This window comes from Clupea harengus, chromosome 19 (assembly GCF_900700415.2).
Source record: "Clupea harengus chromosome 19, Ch_v2.0.2, whole genome shotgun sequence".
Classification (NCBI taxonomy): Eukaryota; Metazoa; Chordata; class Actinopteri; order Clupeiformes; family Clupeidae; genus Clupea; species Clupea harengus.
The window spans coordinates 12,198,597-12,213,674 of record NC_045170.1 but is presented as its reverse complement, the minus strand read 5'-3'; the positions used below and the strand labels follow the sequence as shown (position 1 = coordinate 12,213,674).

The 15,078-nt window shown below is 40.7% G+C and overlaps 2 protein-coding genes across 2 annotated transcripts in view; both read left to right on the top strand.

The window, feature by feature from the left end:
• Nucleotides 1-1,226: 1,226 nt before the first annotated feature.
• Nucleotides 1,227-5,102, top strand: LOC105909041 (DEP domain-containing mTOR-interacting protein-like). Its single transcript, XM_012837614.2, has 5 exons — nt 1,227-1,442; nt 2,849-2,953; nt 3,051-3,121; nt 3,335-3,439; nt 3,933-5,102. Exons 1-5 carry the CDS (start codon nt 1,424-1,426, stop codon nt 4,059-4,061), a joined length of 429 nt encoding a protein of 142 aa, XP_012693068.1. The 5' UTR covers nt 1,227-1,423; the 3' UTR covers nt 4,062-5,102.
• A 2,689-nt stretch (nt 5,103-7,791) lies between these two features.
• The window catches only part of LOC105909027 (collagen alpha-1(XIV) chain), a 58,622-nt gene continuing 51,335 nt past the window's right edge, over nt 7,792-15,078 (top strand). Inside the window, exons 1-5 of the mRNA XM_042710661.1 lie at nt 7,792-7,884; nt 8,439-8,550; nt 11,034-11,150; nt 13,410-13,553; nt 13,751-13,840. Coding sequence (XP_042566595.1) covers nt 8,475-8,550; nt 11,034-11,150; nt 13,410-13,553; nt 13,751-13,840 — 427 coding nt within the window. The 5' untranslated portion in view covers nt 7,792-7,884; nt 8,439-8,474. The remainder of the gene's footprint in view (nt 7,885-8,438; nt 8,551-11,033; nt 11,151-13,409; nt 13,554-13,750; nt 13,841-15,078) is intronic.

The following is a 15,078-nucleotide window of genomic DNA, read 5'->3' as shown; positions in this document are numbered from 1 at the left end:
ATATGCTCTGTGTCCCATCACAGAAACTCACAGTCACTGACAGTCTCGTGTCTGCATGAAAAGACATGCATGGAATGGTACTGTACATTGCAAGGCAGTAGCAGGAATAGGCTGCTCCTTTGGCCTGCAAGGACAGACTGTTGTATTTGTTTGTGGAGAAGACGTGGAGCTGTACACACTGGTATGAATGATGTCACCACAGTCTGACTCTGGCTCTGACCTGATTTCACTCCTGTCCAATAGCCACATGTTGACAAGAGATCATGTATTGATGAAATTACTGTCTTATTATCTGCAAGAGATATATGTCTTGTTTGCTTGCCACACAACAGTCTCCAGATATGAAACGTACTTTAATTAAAACAAAATAGGTCCTCCCATAACTCCTCATCTTATCTTCTTAGAATTAGTTGTAATTTCAAACTAAGCACCTGATTGATGCAGCCATATGGTGCTACACTAGCGCAACAAAGTAAATAGTACTGAGAGCAGTAGACATTTATGGACAAAGTCAGTTACCGGACCCTGACTTGGTTTCAGTCCAAAGCCAACTGTTTGATGTTGACCAAAAGTCAAGAACGGATCTAATTCCTTTCTCATTCTCTGAGTCATTGCAGTGACATATGTCAACAGGTTCACTTTTGTAAACATTCAGTATGTTCTCCGGATATGAGGCATTCTTTCAATACAACAATCAGACCAGATATCACAAACATCTCCTGCTTTGGACTATCTGTTTTTAGAGTAGGAAATGTATGGTGAGGCAAATCCTATGTGACTCAATACAAAGGTGGCAGAAAAGTGTAAAATTATGTGATTATGTGATGTGATGTGATACATCGGTTATGACTGGTCCCTTCAATGACGCTTATGTGATTCTTGTGGGTCTGAGCTGTTTAGAACAAAACAGAACAGGAGTGGTTGTTTCACCATCAGTCCTTTATAAATGTAGTCCCTTATAAATACTTGACTTGCTGTTCAAGTCATTTCCTTAATTCAGAGATATGCACTGTATTACACTGTAAGACTTATCCAAAGCCAGGCATGTTTGCTTCCGGATGTTGTTTTTGTGGTGGCTGTGGTTTTCCTGGCCTCTTGCGTCTCTCTTTATCATGTTTTTTGCACCTTGAGGAGAAATGTCCCGTACGCGTGAGCACATCACTGACCAATGGAAAAACCCCAGTGTCTCTGCCGCTGCCTGTCCGAGGATGAGCAATTCCGGCTCTTTTCAGACCCTTATCTCCCACCTTCCGATAGCCTGGCAACAAGGCATGCTGGTCCCTCCCACTGCGTACAGGCAGCTTGTTGGGTGTTTGCCTTCTAGTTTAACATTTACACCAGATCAGTGCGCACGGCGTAGATAGCGCTCACCTTGCACGCTCTCTTGGCACTTTCTGTTGGCAAGTCTGGGGGGCATCGAAGCATGGGACCCCGAACTGCTCGTAAGTCTCAGGTGCATACAGTATATGTTGATAGTAAACGCCACATGGTAAACAGGAGGGGAGGGACATTATTGATTTCTATTAATGTTTTGTTGTTGTTGTTGTTGTTGTTGTAAAGGCTGCAAATGTGTGACTTCACTCCTCAACAATATTTTATTTGTAATGCTGTTCCTATTACAGTTTTAAAATAGAAGAATACAATTTGTACTCAGACAACACTAGTTCTTAAGTGTAAAAAGACAACATAGTATGACTTTTCTGACACATGATGATATAGGCTTCTGACAGTACATGACACACTAATAAGTATTGTTTTGTAAGACAAGTACAGTAGATGTATCCTTGTTACAGCATGTCAGAGTTTGTTAGTATTGAAAGGCAGCAGGTGCTCTCCAAAAATATTTGATCATGAACTGTGTGTGCTGCACTGTACTGTTGTGTTTCTGTGAGGTTTTATTTTAACTTGGAGTCACTTAATCACAGCTTGATAAAAAATGTTACGCAACACAGATCACCACTGCTAGGGTAGTAGGTAAATATTAGCTTGCTTGGAAAGCAGTGGTGGCGCACAAAAGACTCAGAGGCACTTGATAAAGGTAATTTCAAATCAACCTTAAATGTTTATAGCAGCAACTGTTTTTGGTCAATATCAAGCAGTTAAATGATCAACACTAAATATTTTTTTATCTTTATTTAGCTTGTTGTGGGTTTTTTTGTGCTTATTTTTTCTTTCAAATTATTGTTTGAATTTCTTCAGTCTGCATTGCACTGGCAGCAGGGCTAACCATTGTGACAAGGGTATCCATGTCTTGTCGAGACGAAAATGGATGATGTCATTTTTTTCATGTACTTCCTGTTTTACTATCTCTCACCCAAAGACAGGATGTAATTTGTCACTGTACTTGTCAGACAGACTTCACTTTATTATGTTTGAGTAGGGTCTTATTATGTAGTTGAACATATACAGTATGTTTGTCTATACATGTACATTGTATACGAGTTGAACATAGTGTCAGATATACAGTTTTAGTCATAGGGTGTTTCAAAGGTGAACCAACTTTCAATGTATGTGGTCTTGGTACACCTGTACTGGAGGAAGACTCTGTTTGGAGTGTGTACCTCTGTTCACAGTTATACTATGATATAATAAAATGGCACCTAAACATCTTGGGTCCTTATTTACCTTCATCCCACACCTGTCATTTGTAATGACACAAGGTCTTCAAAAGCTGAGCATTTACTCATGATCTGATTATTATAATGACAAAATGCTAGAACATGGTATGTCAAAAGCCTCAGTTTCCAGAATGTTGTGTATATTCATGTGTAGTAGCATATAGTAATACACTCTGTCCTCCTTTGTCTTTTTATCCTCACCTTTCATTTCGGTTCTTTTCTCTTCTCAGCCTCTCCATCCAAAGAAGTGAAGTCCAGGTCTGGGGGTCAGCCTAGCAGAGTGACTGACCATGATTGCCATGGCAACTCTCCAGTGCTGAACAACCCAAAGTCAGGTAAGAGGGCCTGGGAAAGACATCTGACTGAGTGTATCTCTGTCCCAGGATTATTAATATTCAGGACACCTGATGCTATGCTTTATCTCTCCTACAGTCCTAAAGAAACAGGTTAGCCCTGAGGAACTTCAGACACCAGGGGGGCCCTACATTAAGAGGACATTCACTGTAAGTACACTCACCACCTTACCCCTTTTATCAGCGCACAATAGCAAGTATTAGTTTACATTTAGATGATCCAATTAAATAATAATGGAACAATGTGAAAGTGAAAGTTGATTATATTAAAGACCTGATCATGGGTCAGGATGGATGGTATTCTGTGCTATAATGCTCTCTGATTAAATCTCTGTCTTCTGTGCCCTGGGTGACTCTCTACAGATTGTGGGTGATGATGTGGGCTGGGGCTTTGTGGTCAGAGGCAGTGCCCCTTGTCACATCCAAGCTGTGGACCCCAGCGGCCCTGCTGAAGCTGTGGGAATGAAGGTGAGATGATTTAAAACATGTCTGAAAGCTTCTGTGTCACAACTACTGGAAAACAGTAACAGTTACAGCCTTTTAGTTTGCAGTGAGTGTACCTAAATCCAGAAGGCATTTGTAATGAAAAATATCATGTGAATATGATATTATACCCAAAGGGAGTAAAATGGCAATGAACCTAAAGGGAAAAATGTATATACAACTTTTTTAATCTAGTCTGAATAATTTCGCTGGACAGCATGTCTGACCCTGTTCAATCTTCATGCTGTGAGCAAAAGGAAAACGTCAACACAAACAAACTGTGTTGTAGTAAACAAGGTAATTGCTTGATCCAAGGACACAAAGTTTCAGCAAAACACACATGATATTCTTTCCAATTCTGGATCACTTCAATATTTCAGAATGTGCGTGTTTTTTATTTTTTATTTTTTCAAGTTCAGTCCGTGAAGTGGTTTGATTATTGAGATTCGATTCTGAGCTATTTTATTTTTCTCTGAAGGTGCGTCAGTTTGTGGTGTCTGTCAATGGCATCAACGCCCTGTCTCTGGACTACCGGACGGTCAGCCACCTCATTCTCACCGGCCCACGTACCATTGTCATGGAAGTCATGGAGTCCCTTGACCGCTAAGGTCACAAACAGCAGTCACTTCTGGCACACCCGCAAATTAACAACAACAACAACAACAACAACAAACATGGACAAAATAGTCAAAGAATATGTATGTCCATGCAGATATTCAAAGATTCCACATCTCCTCTGTCCACTGGATTGTTCCCTTAGATCGTACCGTACATCCCAACCCCGTTAATGTCAGTGGAGGAATCCGACAGAGCTGTCACAGAATTAAGACAAGAGAAGATTGTGGCATTTCTGACGTGGCAGGGTGCTATTTGTTTTCTGAGGAAACAATGTTGAGTGATTATCATTCTCATATCAACAACTTAAACAACACAGTACAGAAGAGTCTTACACATCATTTTTCAGTGCCTGAAAGGGTGACCAGCACTTCAGATTAGCCAGTAATGTTCAGAAAGAACAGCAGGCTATGTCTCACTTGTTTTTCACTTTTGGTAATTTGGCATTAATTTATATTCATTTTTGTTTTCATGTCACTTAGAGATAAAAGTATTTGAATGATCTCTGTGAGAAAAGGAAGGTTCTTAAGCTCATATCTATGGTTGTTCCAGAGAATATTTTATGGGGACAAAGGTCAAAGAAAGGTCATTGACTCATGAGTTAAGTGTCCCATGTAGATATTTTCAGCAATTATTTTTATGTTCAATTTGTATGTGTAGATGACTATGAAACAAACTGCTATGATTTGCTGATTACATTTGACTTATCACTTGCAGAAAGATTTAGGGAATGCATGTGCAAAATATAATGCGAATTTAGGATTTAGGAATGTGTCTGGTACCCTTGTACCAGTGCTATTGGATGTGTATGTCATGTGATGTTTATTTCAGACTTGTTCATTAATTTATGTGCTCAACTTTCATAACGATTGCATATAAGTGAGGAATCTGCGCAATGTATCTGAATAGAAAGGAAAAATATATAAGGAATTAATTTATATATCAAATATAAATAATTTATTGTTGTATTATTTTGCAAGTAATTTTATATGAAAGATAATTTACAATTACATATCATATTTTATCAACGAAACATGTTGTCTTGATCAGTGTTTTCTCTTCTTAAGCACAGTCCAACAAAAAGAAAAACAGAGGAATTTATAGACTCAATAACATGACCACATCTTACAACACGAATTGAAGGGAGAGTGCAATAACTCACCAGCAGATGGCGACAACGTTTCAAAGCTTTCGCTTCACCGCCTCAATGATAGCCTAAAAACCAAGGAGACGGCGACGAAATGTTTAAAACTTTTGAGGATGCTTCATTTGGAATGTCGATTCCCTTTTTGAGAAAAAAACGTGGCCTGTTCGCTGACCCCTTTAAAACAGACTGGATGGATATATAGCCTGAGTCTCAGCGGGCAACCCAGAGATTTATGAGCACGGTCTTCATTGAAGTTATGTTTATCAGTGCGCGTGCACTCTAAATTTCATTGTATCCTGAGGACACACCTCTTGGCGTAACATTTTTATTAGGTTGTAAAATATTTTCCGTTTTGACTGTTGACTACTGCAAATATTTCTTCTTTGGCCTCCACAAACATGTATTCACTTTTGACATCGACTTCAATTGGACTGCTCGTTTTCCTTAGTCTAGTTGGATACATTACCAGATCCAAACAAAGGCCTGAAGCTAACTTCACATACAAACGTGCAGATTAAGAGCACAACAACCACCGATAAAGCACGACATTTATGAACATCACCAGATGGCAGTGTGTGCTTTGGCTGTCGCTGGCTACTTCCTCACCAGTGACCCATGGAATAACAGTAAGTAAGTGACAATGAAAATGGCAATGACAATGAGTGTAAAATTCTGCTCACACCCTGCAGTTCTTTTACAGGTTAATACAATAATTTTTGAAGCCTCAGGCGGCTAATCTTCAGATGCAGCAGTCCATTTGAGGCTCTGTCACTGCCTAATAAGGCTCTTAAAAAGCACTGAAGCGAAACCATCTTGAGTTATTAGGATCGCTGTAAAAATGACCTATTGAATTGACAGGAAAAAATACAGCCTGTAGGGTATGACCAAGTTCAAGGGCAGTCCTTCACAGTTGGAATGTTCCTAAATGATGTCCAAGGTCAGGTTTCGGTGGGTTTGGGACAGAATACCTTTGAATGTGAAAACCTCTTGTTCTGAAGTGTGGTGGCGAGGGCTGTGCTATTCCTCCAGGTGCAACAACTTACATGATGACCACTTTATGACGTGTTTTAGCATGGTACCGAGTTGAAATTATTTATTTTTGGACAGGGTTAAGTGGTTCTAATTTACCACCTTGCAATTTGAGGGTTATGTCTAGGCCCAGGAAGATGAATGGAAGAAGAATTTGACCCTATTTCACCCGTTTTGACAGTGCCTTTCCGATTTTAAAACAACAGTAGTATTTATCATTCCCCATCACTTCCATTTCAGCCCTTGTACGAATGTAGACCCATGTCTCATATTCCACACACAGAGAAGTCCGGGGGCATGATTCCAGGAGTAACTGAATAAAATGAATAGCTCTTCTGCACGACTTAAGCCTTGACCTTATGTGAGAATGACTTCAACATAACATTCCTTACAACCTGTAGAGACACATAGCCATCACCTTGGTAGGTGCATCTTGCGTAGCAGTAAGCCTGAGGGAGTTTTTTTCAACTGATATAAAGGAGTCAGTTATGCAACAAGATTGACACCCTGATCTGTGCCATGCCATGCTCACTGCTGGCTGTTGTTGAGGGTACACCCCATTTGATGACAAATAAATGTTATAAATGCACACAGATATTTTTAATTCTGCTGGCAGCTGTAGAGACGCTCAATTTTGTCTACTATTAGTTACCCATTTTCATTTTGAAATGTGAGACATCTTATGTTTTTTTTATGCTTGTTTGATTTATTTTCTCCGGGGCATTAGAAAAACATAAACATAATTACAGTCATGGCATGATGATGCCGTGAAAGATTAATGGTATAGACCAGGCATCAAGACTTACATAAAAAACATTACACTCATATCCAAAAGATTTGTCTTGTTCAAAAATCCAACATGAACATTCTCTTGTTTTGACTAGGAGAGTATGTATACCATGGTGTCATTTGTTGTCCATACTGCGAAAAGATGAGACAGTTTGTTGAATGGAATAAAAAAACAAGAAAAAGCCAGCGATGATGATAGGACAGAAGGAATGTGAACATCTCAAGCAAAACAGCTTGTTGGGTGATGAGATACTGTCGGAAGCTTTACTTTAACCCTGTACGAGGAGCCAGTCATTGTCTTTCTCAGGCATTCTGAAAACGAAAGCTATGTTCAAGTCTCAGATGTAAAATAAAAACATCCATAAAATAGGAAATACTGTGCGCAACCACTGACGTCTCTGTTAAACTTAATTTTCTACATTTCATCGGAAAACTACAGCCTAAACCAAGATTTTCTGCTAAGGTTAGCTGCTATCGCTTCAACTAGTGCAAGTTGAATCACAAGTGAATCTGCTTGAAGAAACATTTCCTGAACTGTATCAGGTACAGTCTGCCTACCAGCCAGCCCGCTGTCACCTTCTGCTCAGCAGCGAGTCACGTCGACAATACATTCGATTGCCCAGAAACCTATTTCTTTCACTCACTCAAGAACAAACGAGGTGCAGGAATGAATAGCTGGGAGGGATGGGTGAATGAATAGCAGCGCGAGTTACACCCACCTTCGCATGCCTCAACTGTCAGCGCGCGAGCTACAGATAGTTTAGCTCGAGCAGCCCGCGGTGACAGAGGCTCAAGGTGCAGCGGACAAGACATTTCTGTTACTGCATTTTGGAACCTATGTATTAAACAGGTAAGCGTTTATTTTTTCTCCAGTGGCATTATTTTGTACATTCAGTCTGTTTGAATTGTCTTGTCTGAGATGTACATCACAGGGTATTTGACTTTGTAATGTTTGTTACATCACATTTAGGCTATTGAATGGATTTGCCTTGTCAGTCACGGCACTTTTTTCGTATCAATCATTATAGACATCTACTTACCAATAACACATTAGGTTAGACTGTTTGACGTTACTATTAGGCTACATTCTTTTCTTTTTCCCTGCTTAAAACGCCATTACATGATTTGAAGACTGAAGACAAACAGGGTCAGCTTAACTACTACGCCATTAGTCAATTAAAATGAACCTTCATGTGAAAGGGTCCCTAAACATCACCTTTCAACGACTATAACTCCAGTATCGTGAAAGTTTTTGTAGTAAACTGAAATGACATTTACTGCAGGTGAAATATGAAACTTTTTTTTCAGAGCTGTATCACATAGGCTATGCTGTAATGACAGACTGCCTAGGTTTCACACAAACTCATTCATCGCTTGCTGACTGAATCTTGCTCTTGCATCTAGAAGGACCTGAGCTTGGTGCCCATTGAGTCGACAAAGATGCAGATGACAGGGTTCAGCTCTGTGCTGATTCTGGCTTCAGTATGGCTTGTTCCCCTGCCGGTGCGGGGTCAAGGTAAACTCTCTCTTCTTTTGATGTGCAGTAGGGTCCATTTTTTTTGTCAGTGTTGTTTTATATCACTGTCTGTGTTTTCATATGTCTGTGTTCTCATATTTGTTTGTTTGTGTTTATTGATATATTCTTAATCCTAATGCCAAACACTCTGTTACATGTTTGTTGTTTTCATGAAAGGCCTGCTGAGGAACTCATGTGTGTGGCTGTGAATTATCCACTCATGCACTTGAGTTCATGACCACTCTTCCTAAAACCCATTTGTCCCCAGGAACAGATATTGTTTTTCGAGACCTGTCTTTGGTGGACAGCAACCAAAGCCTTCTTTTCCCTAAGGGTGGCTGCACTCAGTTGAGTTTAGACTTGAGCCAGCTCTCTGGAGGGCATCCAGCCGACAGGTTAATAGTTAGTTGAGGGGGAGTCCACCCGGCGCTTTCATTCCATGCTTTCCTCAAGTTGTTCTGTGTCAGGAATAGGATTTACTGAAGAGTGCAGGATTTGTATTGACAAGGACTTAAAAGACTTACACGATATTTTAGACATCTACGGCTGTCTTCTATCTTGGTTATTTCAACTGAATTGCACTAAATTAGCAATGTGACAGGTTTTTAGTTTCAATCAACTATTCAGGTTACATGTACAGGAACTGCACTTTTGAAATAGTTATGGCATCAGCAGGCTTACTATTATTCTTACATTTTGTATTGACCAGTAAATGTCTTCTTACCTCTAGCATTCAATTTTTGCATCAGATGATTTTATCTCAATATACCTAAGAATAGACTAAGAATGAACCGTGTCCCCTTCGAGACACTTGCTTAGTTCGTCTCAGACACTTTTATAACGCCATCATGTCTTTGAATGGAAGACATTGATTTAACAAGGACAAAGCAACCACCCACTCTAAACAACACGGTCAACCTAGGCTCACCTAACTGCGAGGTAATCCTTCATTCAGTTGAGAGATCTTCATGTCAGAGACATTTAAGACGGCCTAAATTCCTGTTCTCTTAATCAGGTTGGTGAGCCCAGCACGGTGTTTTGCTTGCTATGTTGATGCATCCCTCCATTTTTAACAGTGCCTGATATTCAGAGAAGTGAAACTTTACCACATGCTTTTTGGGTGTGCTACATCAGTGAATCTCGCCATAACTGTTTGTAATCCAAAGCACAATCTGCTTTTAACAGGTGGAGACCAGGTGTAGCCATCTAAAAAGTAGAGTGGTGCCAGATGCCTCTTTTGCTAATGAGGACACAAACATTAGTGTTTGTGGGATTGTCTTCTGCACACTGATTTTCATATTTTGTTCTCTGATATCGACTCGGTTTGGGAATGGGAATGTGTTTGCACTGGGCCTGGTTATGTGATGTAGTTTATAGATATGTGGAGTAGGCCTACATGGATGAGGGCTTGTCTTCACACTGGATGGATGATCCGCTGTTTGCCTCCTCGATGGCAGGAATAGACGTTTATACTGCTATTCCAGTTTTTCTTCTCTATCTCCTTTCTCTCTTCTTCTCCCTCGTGTTTCCACTCAGCAGCCTCTAATGAAAAAAGTCTCATTCTCTTGTAAGCAGCGCAGCACAATATTATTCAGTAATAATGACAAAAACTGCTTTTCATGAGTACAAACATTGTTTCAGTGTTAACCTACTACTGATTGTCTGACGCAAATGGCACTTTCTGTGCCCATGATCCTCAAGCAATTCCGAGCTGAGACAGAGAATGAGACTTCGCTTGATTATGACATGTGTAGCTTCTGCCATGTTCCTTATTCCTTTTTTTGCGTGGAGACAGTCCATTTCTGACTTGTAATAAAAGCAGATGGAGAATCTTTTGAGGCAGTAGGTGGGGTTCAGTCGGTTTTGAAACCATCTGTTAACATCAACTTAATGAACCTTTTATGTGATGTCTCAGAAAGGATTATATTTAGTCAGTAAAACATTCCATGCTGGTTCCTAGATCAGGTGTGTATATGGAAGCCTATGGCAAAGTGAAGATTGTGATTTTACACAAGTCTATACGACCAATTGAACCTTTTGAATTAAGGGTTGAATTTATCCTGGTAAATACTTGCACCTGCACCGGTGGTGTCTTCACTAGTTGAAAATTATATGCTGTTGGTTCTCTACAACTACCATAGAAAAGACCCATTTTGGTGTCAAAGCCTGTTGCTTTAATGGCTAAGTTTTCAGGTCTATCCCCTTCCTCCCCAGTCTTGTAGTCGGTTAATACTCACTGCAGACTGTAGACACATAATTGACTTAAAGTTCTCTACTTATTTTGTGAATTGCAAAATCAGTGTGAGTAATTCCATATTTAGAGTTATGTTAACAGGTAGCAAACTTTTGAATAGACTGAAGCTCATCTACTGCCCCATTGCCTAGTTGTTTGTGCATGTGGTCATTTGCAAATAATCAATTTACATAATTTACTACTCTGAGATGACTGATTGAATTTTATTATGTTTTAATTTTTTGATCAGTTTCATCCCCACGAAGATTACGTTTTAAGGTATTGGGCACAGACCAACTCGGTGTGTCTTGGAAAGAGCCAAAAGGAGATTTTGATGGCTATAAGTTGATCTATAGCAAAGAATCAGGTAAGTTGAATGATTTACATCATTGCATTTATTACTGTTAAACACTCAGAAATGGGAAAGAGTGAAATGGATATGGAAGTTACATTATTTGAGATCCACAGTGAAACCACCCTAGCAAAGTAGGATGTGGATAGCATGGAAGAGTGGCACTTGACACTTTGACTTTCACTTGACAATGACACTTTTCCAACTCTATGGTAACCGCTATTTCATCCCACAACCAAATTACAGAATACCAGCTTTGGGACTACAGTTAGCTCAAGATAAACTTTACAGTCGTCCTAAGGAGTGGGCATCACTTCACCACACAATTACTCAAGATTCTTGAGTCTTCAGGATTCTTCTCTCTGTATATATCCTGACCATAAAATGTTTACTGTAGCCACTCTAATAGGCTGTTACCAGCAATTAATGGCAGTAACCATAACTATAACCCCAGAAACGATCAGGAACTTTTTGGTTATTTTCTTCACTCCACCACAGTTCTTGAAACAACTTGACCTCCTCTTAGATCCATTAAACCCACACCTGCAGATCTGCCCTAGTTGTCACCTCCGCATTGATTTAAGGACGACTCAGGCTCATTTCTCTCCACTGGTGTTTGGCTTCCACTCTGAAGTCTTAGCAGCCAACTCTGGTGGCCTGGCCTGGAGGGAGCGTTGATCACGGTGATGGAGAGAGTGTCAGATGAGAGGCACTGTAAACGGGACAGCAGCTGCCTCCTCATTGCCGCAGGAGTGGCCACCAAACGCAAGCCACAGCCTTGGCTTCACGTACACTTGGAGTCGCTGTAGTAGTTCTCATACTACATCGACAGAGATAGACAGTTCAAATTCAAGTTCAAATTGTGGGAATCATGTTACTTTGAACGTATTGTAAGTGATGGATTACTTAAGTCATTGCCCCACTGATACACCGCTGTATCACTGTACACCGTGGTGTTCCAGAGGTTTCCACTGCAGGATCATGAGTTCTTTACGTAAAGACTATTCAGTGGTCCCTTTCTTCACTGGCTCTTAGTGGTAATGCTTACAAATATCCAGACAGCTCACTAATTCTGAAGCTCGGCTCAGTCGTAGGGAACTAGTTTGTGTTGCTCTGTTGTTGGGATCAGACCTGGTCTTGAAGTAAGAAACGTGATGTCAGAGCATGTAATGATGGTGGTGCTTAGTGCTAAAAGTCATTCCTATCATTGTAGTGCATTTAGTTCCAGCTATCTGTATTTGGCACCATTTTGTTATGAAGTACAATCATCAGTTAAATCAGCTGGTTCATTGTTTGTGTTGTGCTTAGTAAGTGCATGTCTGAGATCCATTATCATATTTTACCCAGTTTGCACACCATGCGCAGTAGAAAGTGTAAAGACTAGAGAAAATAAACACACACACACACAGGCACGCAGACACAAACACACACAGGCATACAGACACACGCACTCACAGGCACCCAAGATGGAATCCTCCTGTAATTTGAATAAGTAAAACGTTCTGGCATGCCTCACAGTTAAATATGCTTGACGGCTCTGGTAGTACAACATGCCCACACAATATCCTGCACAATCTGTTGCCCGTAGGCAGGCAAGGCTGGAAATGGAGTGAAGAAACCAATGAACAACAGCAGATTGCTCTGTCAGATTATTAATGTAAATTCTCACCCCAATATGTTACGGAGTGGTTGTGTGTTGCACCTCACCTCACCACACCACACCACACCTCACCACACCACACCACACAGAAGACAGTAATAGTTATTGAGGCAAGATGATGATAAGAATGTAACACTCTTGGATTAGCACTAAATCCTTATCCTGTCATAATTATATGGTTGTCTTAAGGGATGGCCATCAGCAGTAAATTATCCCTTTGGGTTTCTTTCATCATTAGTAACACACTGTGGCAGAGAGGGCTTTAGACCTTCATTAGGAAATTTGCCCCAGTAGTCTTTGAGTCTTGTGGGTTCTGCTGTGGAATGTGCGGAAGATGTGTTTGAGCATAGAGGCTCCTCTACCTGTCTCTGTGTGCCCCAGAGCAGTGGATACGTGCCTCGCTCCCCTTCCATTCTGGAGGGGCCGCAGCTCATTTGAAACGCCAACACCTCGTCCCTCCCGGCACTGCTGGGAATGTATAGTAACCCCCTCATCCTCAGAGAGGCAGCAACGAAGGGTCTCGTTAAAACATCAGCCCCAAGTTAGTCTAAGCAAGAGCAATGTTAATTCAAATGTTTGCAAATGTCTATACTGTACGTCTTATCCCATCACAGGAGGAGAGGTGAGGGTAATTCAGGTGCCTAAGAATGAGGGGAAGGCTGTGATAGAGAACTTTGACCGTGCCCAGGAGTACAACTTCAAAGTTGTTGCTCTTAGTGGGAACAAGGAGAGCAAACCACTGGTGGGACAATACAAGGGTGAGAAACTCATCTGCTAAGAATTCATAGACATTTAGATTTTGACTTTATCTAAATCTAGATAAATGTATTGTTTCTAGATTTAGATTTGGTCCTTGAAGATAAAAAGCTTAAAAGATTCAGATTCAATAGATTTTTGGTTATTTCTATGCTTTCACTGAAAATTAATTTTTCTGGATGATGATTGTATATTACAGCACAGGGAACAGATGCAAACAATGACATTGTGCAGCCACAGAAACAGAAAGACCCTGCGACTACTGAGGAGGACAATGAGATAAGAGAAGGTGAGGTGAAAGGTCATATAATTTTATATGTGTATACAAAGCAGTGCTTATGATTATAATAAGACCTGCTTCTGGTAGCTAAAATAATAGCCATAGAAGAAATCCGTCAGAATTCTTTACCTGCTGGTGAAGAAGTATTTTTCACAGTTTCATCATCGAAGAACCTGTCACAGAAATCACAGGGATCCTAAAGATCTTTTCTTTTTTGCTGAGGAACTTGGAACACTGCGGAACACTGTACTGGATAAGTAAATAAATCAATAGCAAATTGCTCTGGAGAAGGTACCGTGGCAACCACAATGGGAACTGTGGAACATGCAACGAGAAAGTGAGGACATAGAGGACTTGTCTGAAATGGATGCTGACTTCAGTACACCACATGGGCAGAAACCCAGCCATCATCTGGGGATTTAAAGGATAGGTATGGGCTGTGGTATACATCAGGCAAAGCCAAGGTAAGCCAAGGTAATCTTTCTGCATACCTCAAAGACTCATCACTTAACATTCCACATCAGCTTAGAGGTGCCCTAGATGTAGCATGTTTATCCAGGGTCATGTCAGTTCATAAACAAGGACTTCAAAATCTTTAAGTTAGTTCAGGTGCATATGTTCCAAAGTCCAGGAACATTTTAAAGTTAGGACAGTAGTCAGATAGAGAATGGTATGATACATATGAAGCTTGCATACAGAAGAGTAAATACAAGTAGTGTTTTTTTGTGTGTTGGGTGGTGGCAGTGAAGTATTATCTGTCTCTCTTTAATCTTGTGGATGATTTTTGCACCTATTTTGCATTTTGTTTATTTGGCCCTGGGGATGCACACAGACTGGATTTTAGAACAGGAGCGTTGTTAAAAGTGAGCGTCGAGGGAAACATACTATTAGTGGGAGACTTTGGAGTGCGTTTTCAGACAGAGATAGTAACAGGTTGCCGTGAAGCTCCCTCAGTGTTGGATTGAGAGCACTTGGCTGTCGATATGTCTGGCTGAAAGGACTATCATTTGGGGGGTGGAAGGGGGGGGGTTGTTGGGGCGCTGTGATAGATGCTCAAGTATGGGAGAAAGTAAGAGATTCACGGCGGGATGTTGGAAGGAACTACTTTAGGACGGATCTGAAATGGGTTCTCTGCCAGCGCGGAGTCGCAGACGCTGCCTGTGGGCACATGCACAGAGAGCTTGAGCAGATTTCAGCAGCAAATGCTCCTCTTTATCTCCTTCAGTTAACAGGCTCTCATTCTCTCA

Bases quoted from the DNA above. Each gene is read 5' to 3' on its own strand.
- LOC105909041 (XM_012837614.2), top strand. The intron at 3,122-3,334 runs GTAAGTACACTC...GACTCTCTACAG, and splicing joins ACATTAAGAGGACATTCACT to ATTGTGGGTGATGATGTGGG. The intron at 3,440-3,932 runs GTGAGATGATTT...TTTTCTCTGAAG, and splicing joins CTGAAGCTGTGGGAATGAAG to GTGCGTCAGTTTGTGGTGTC.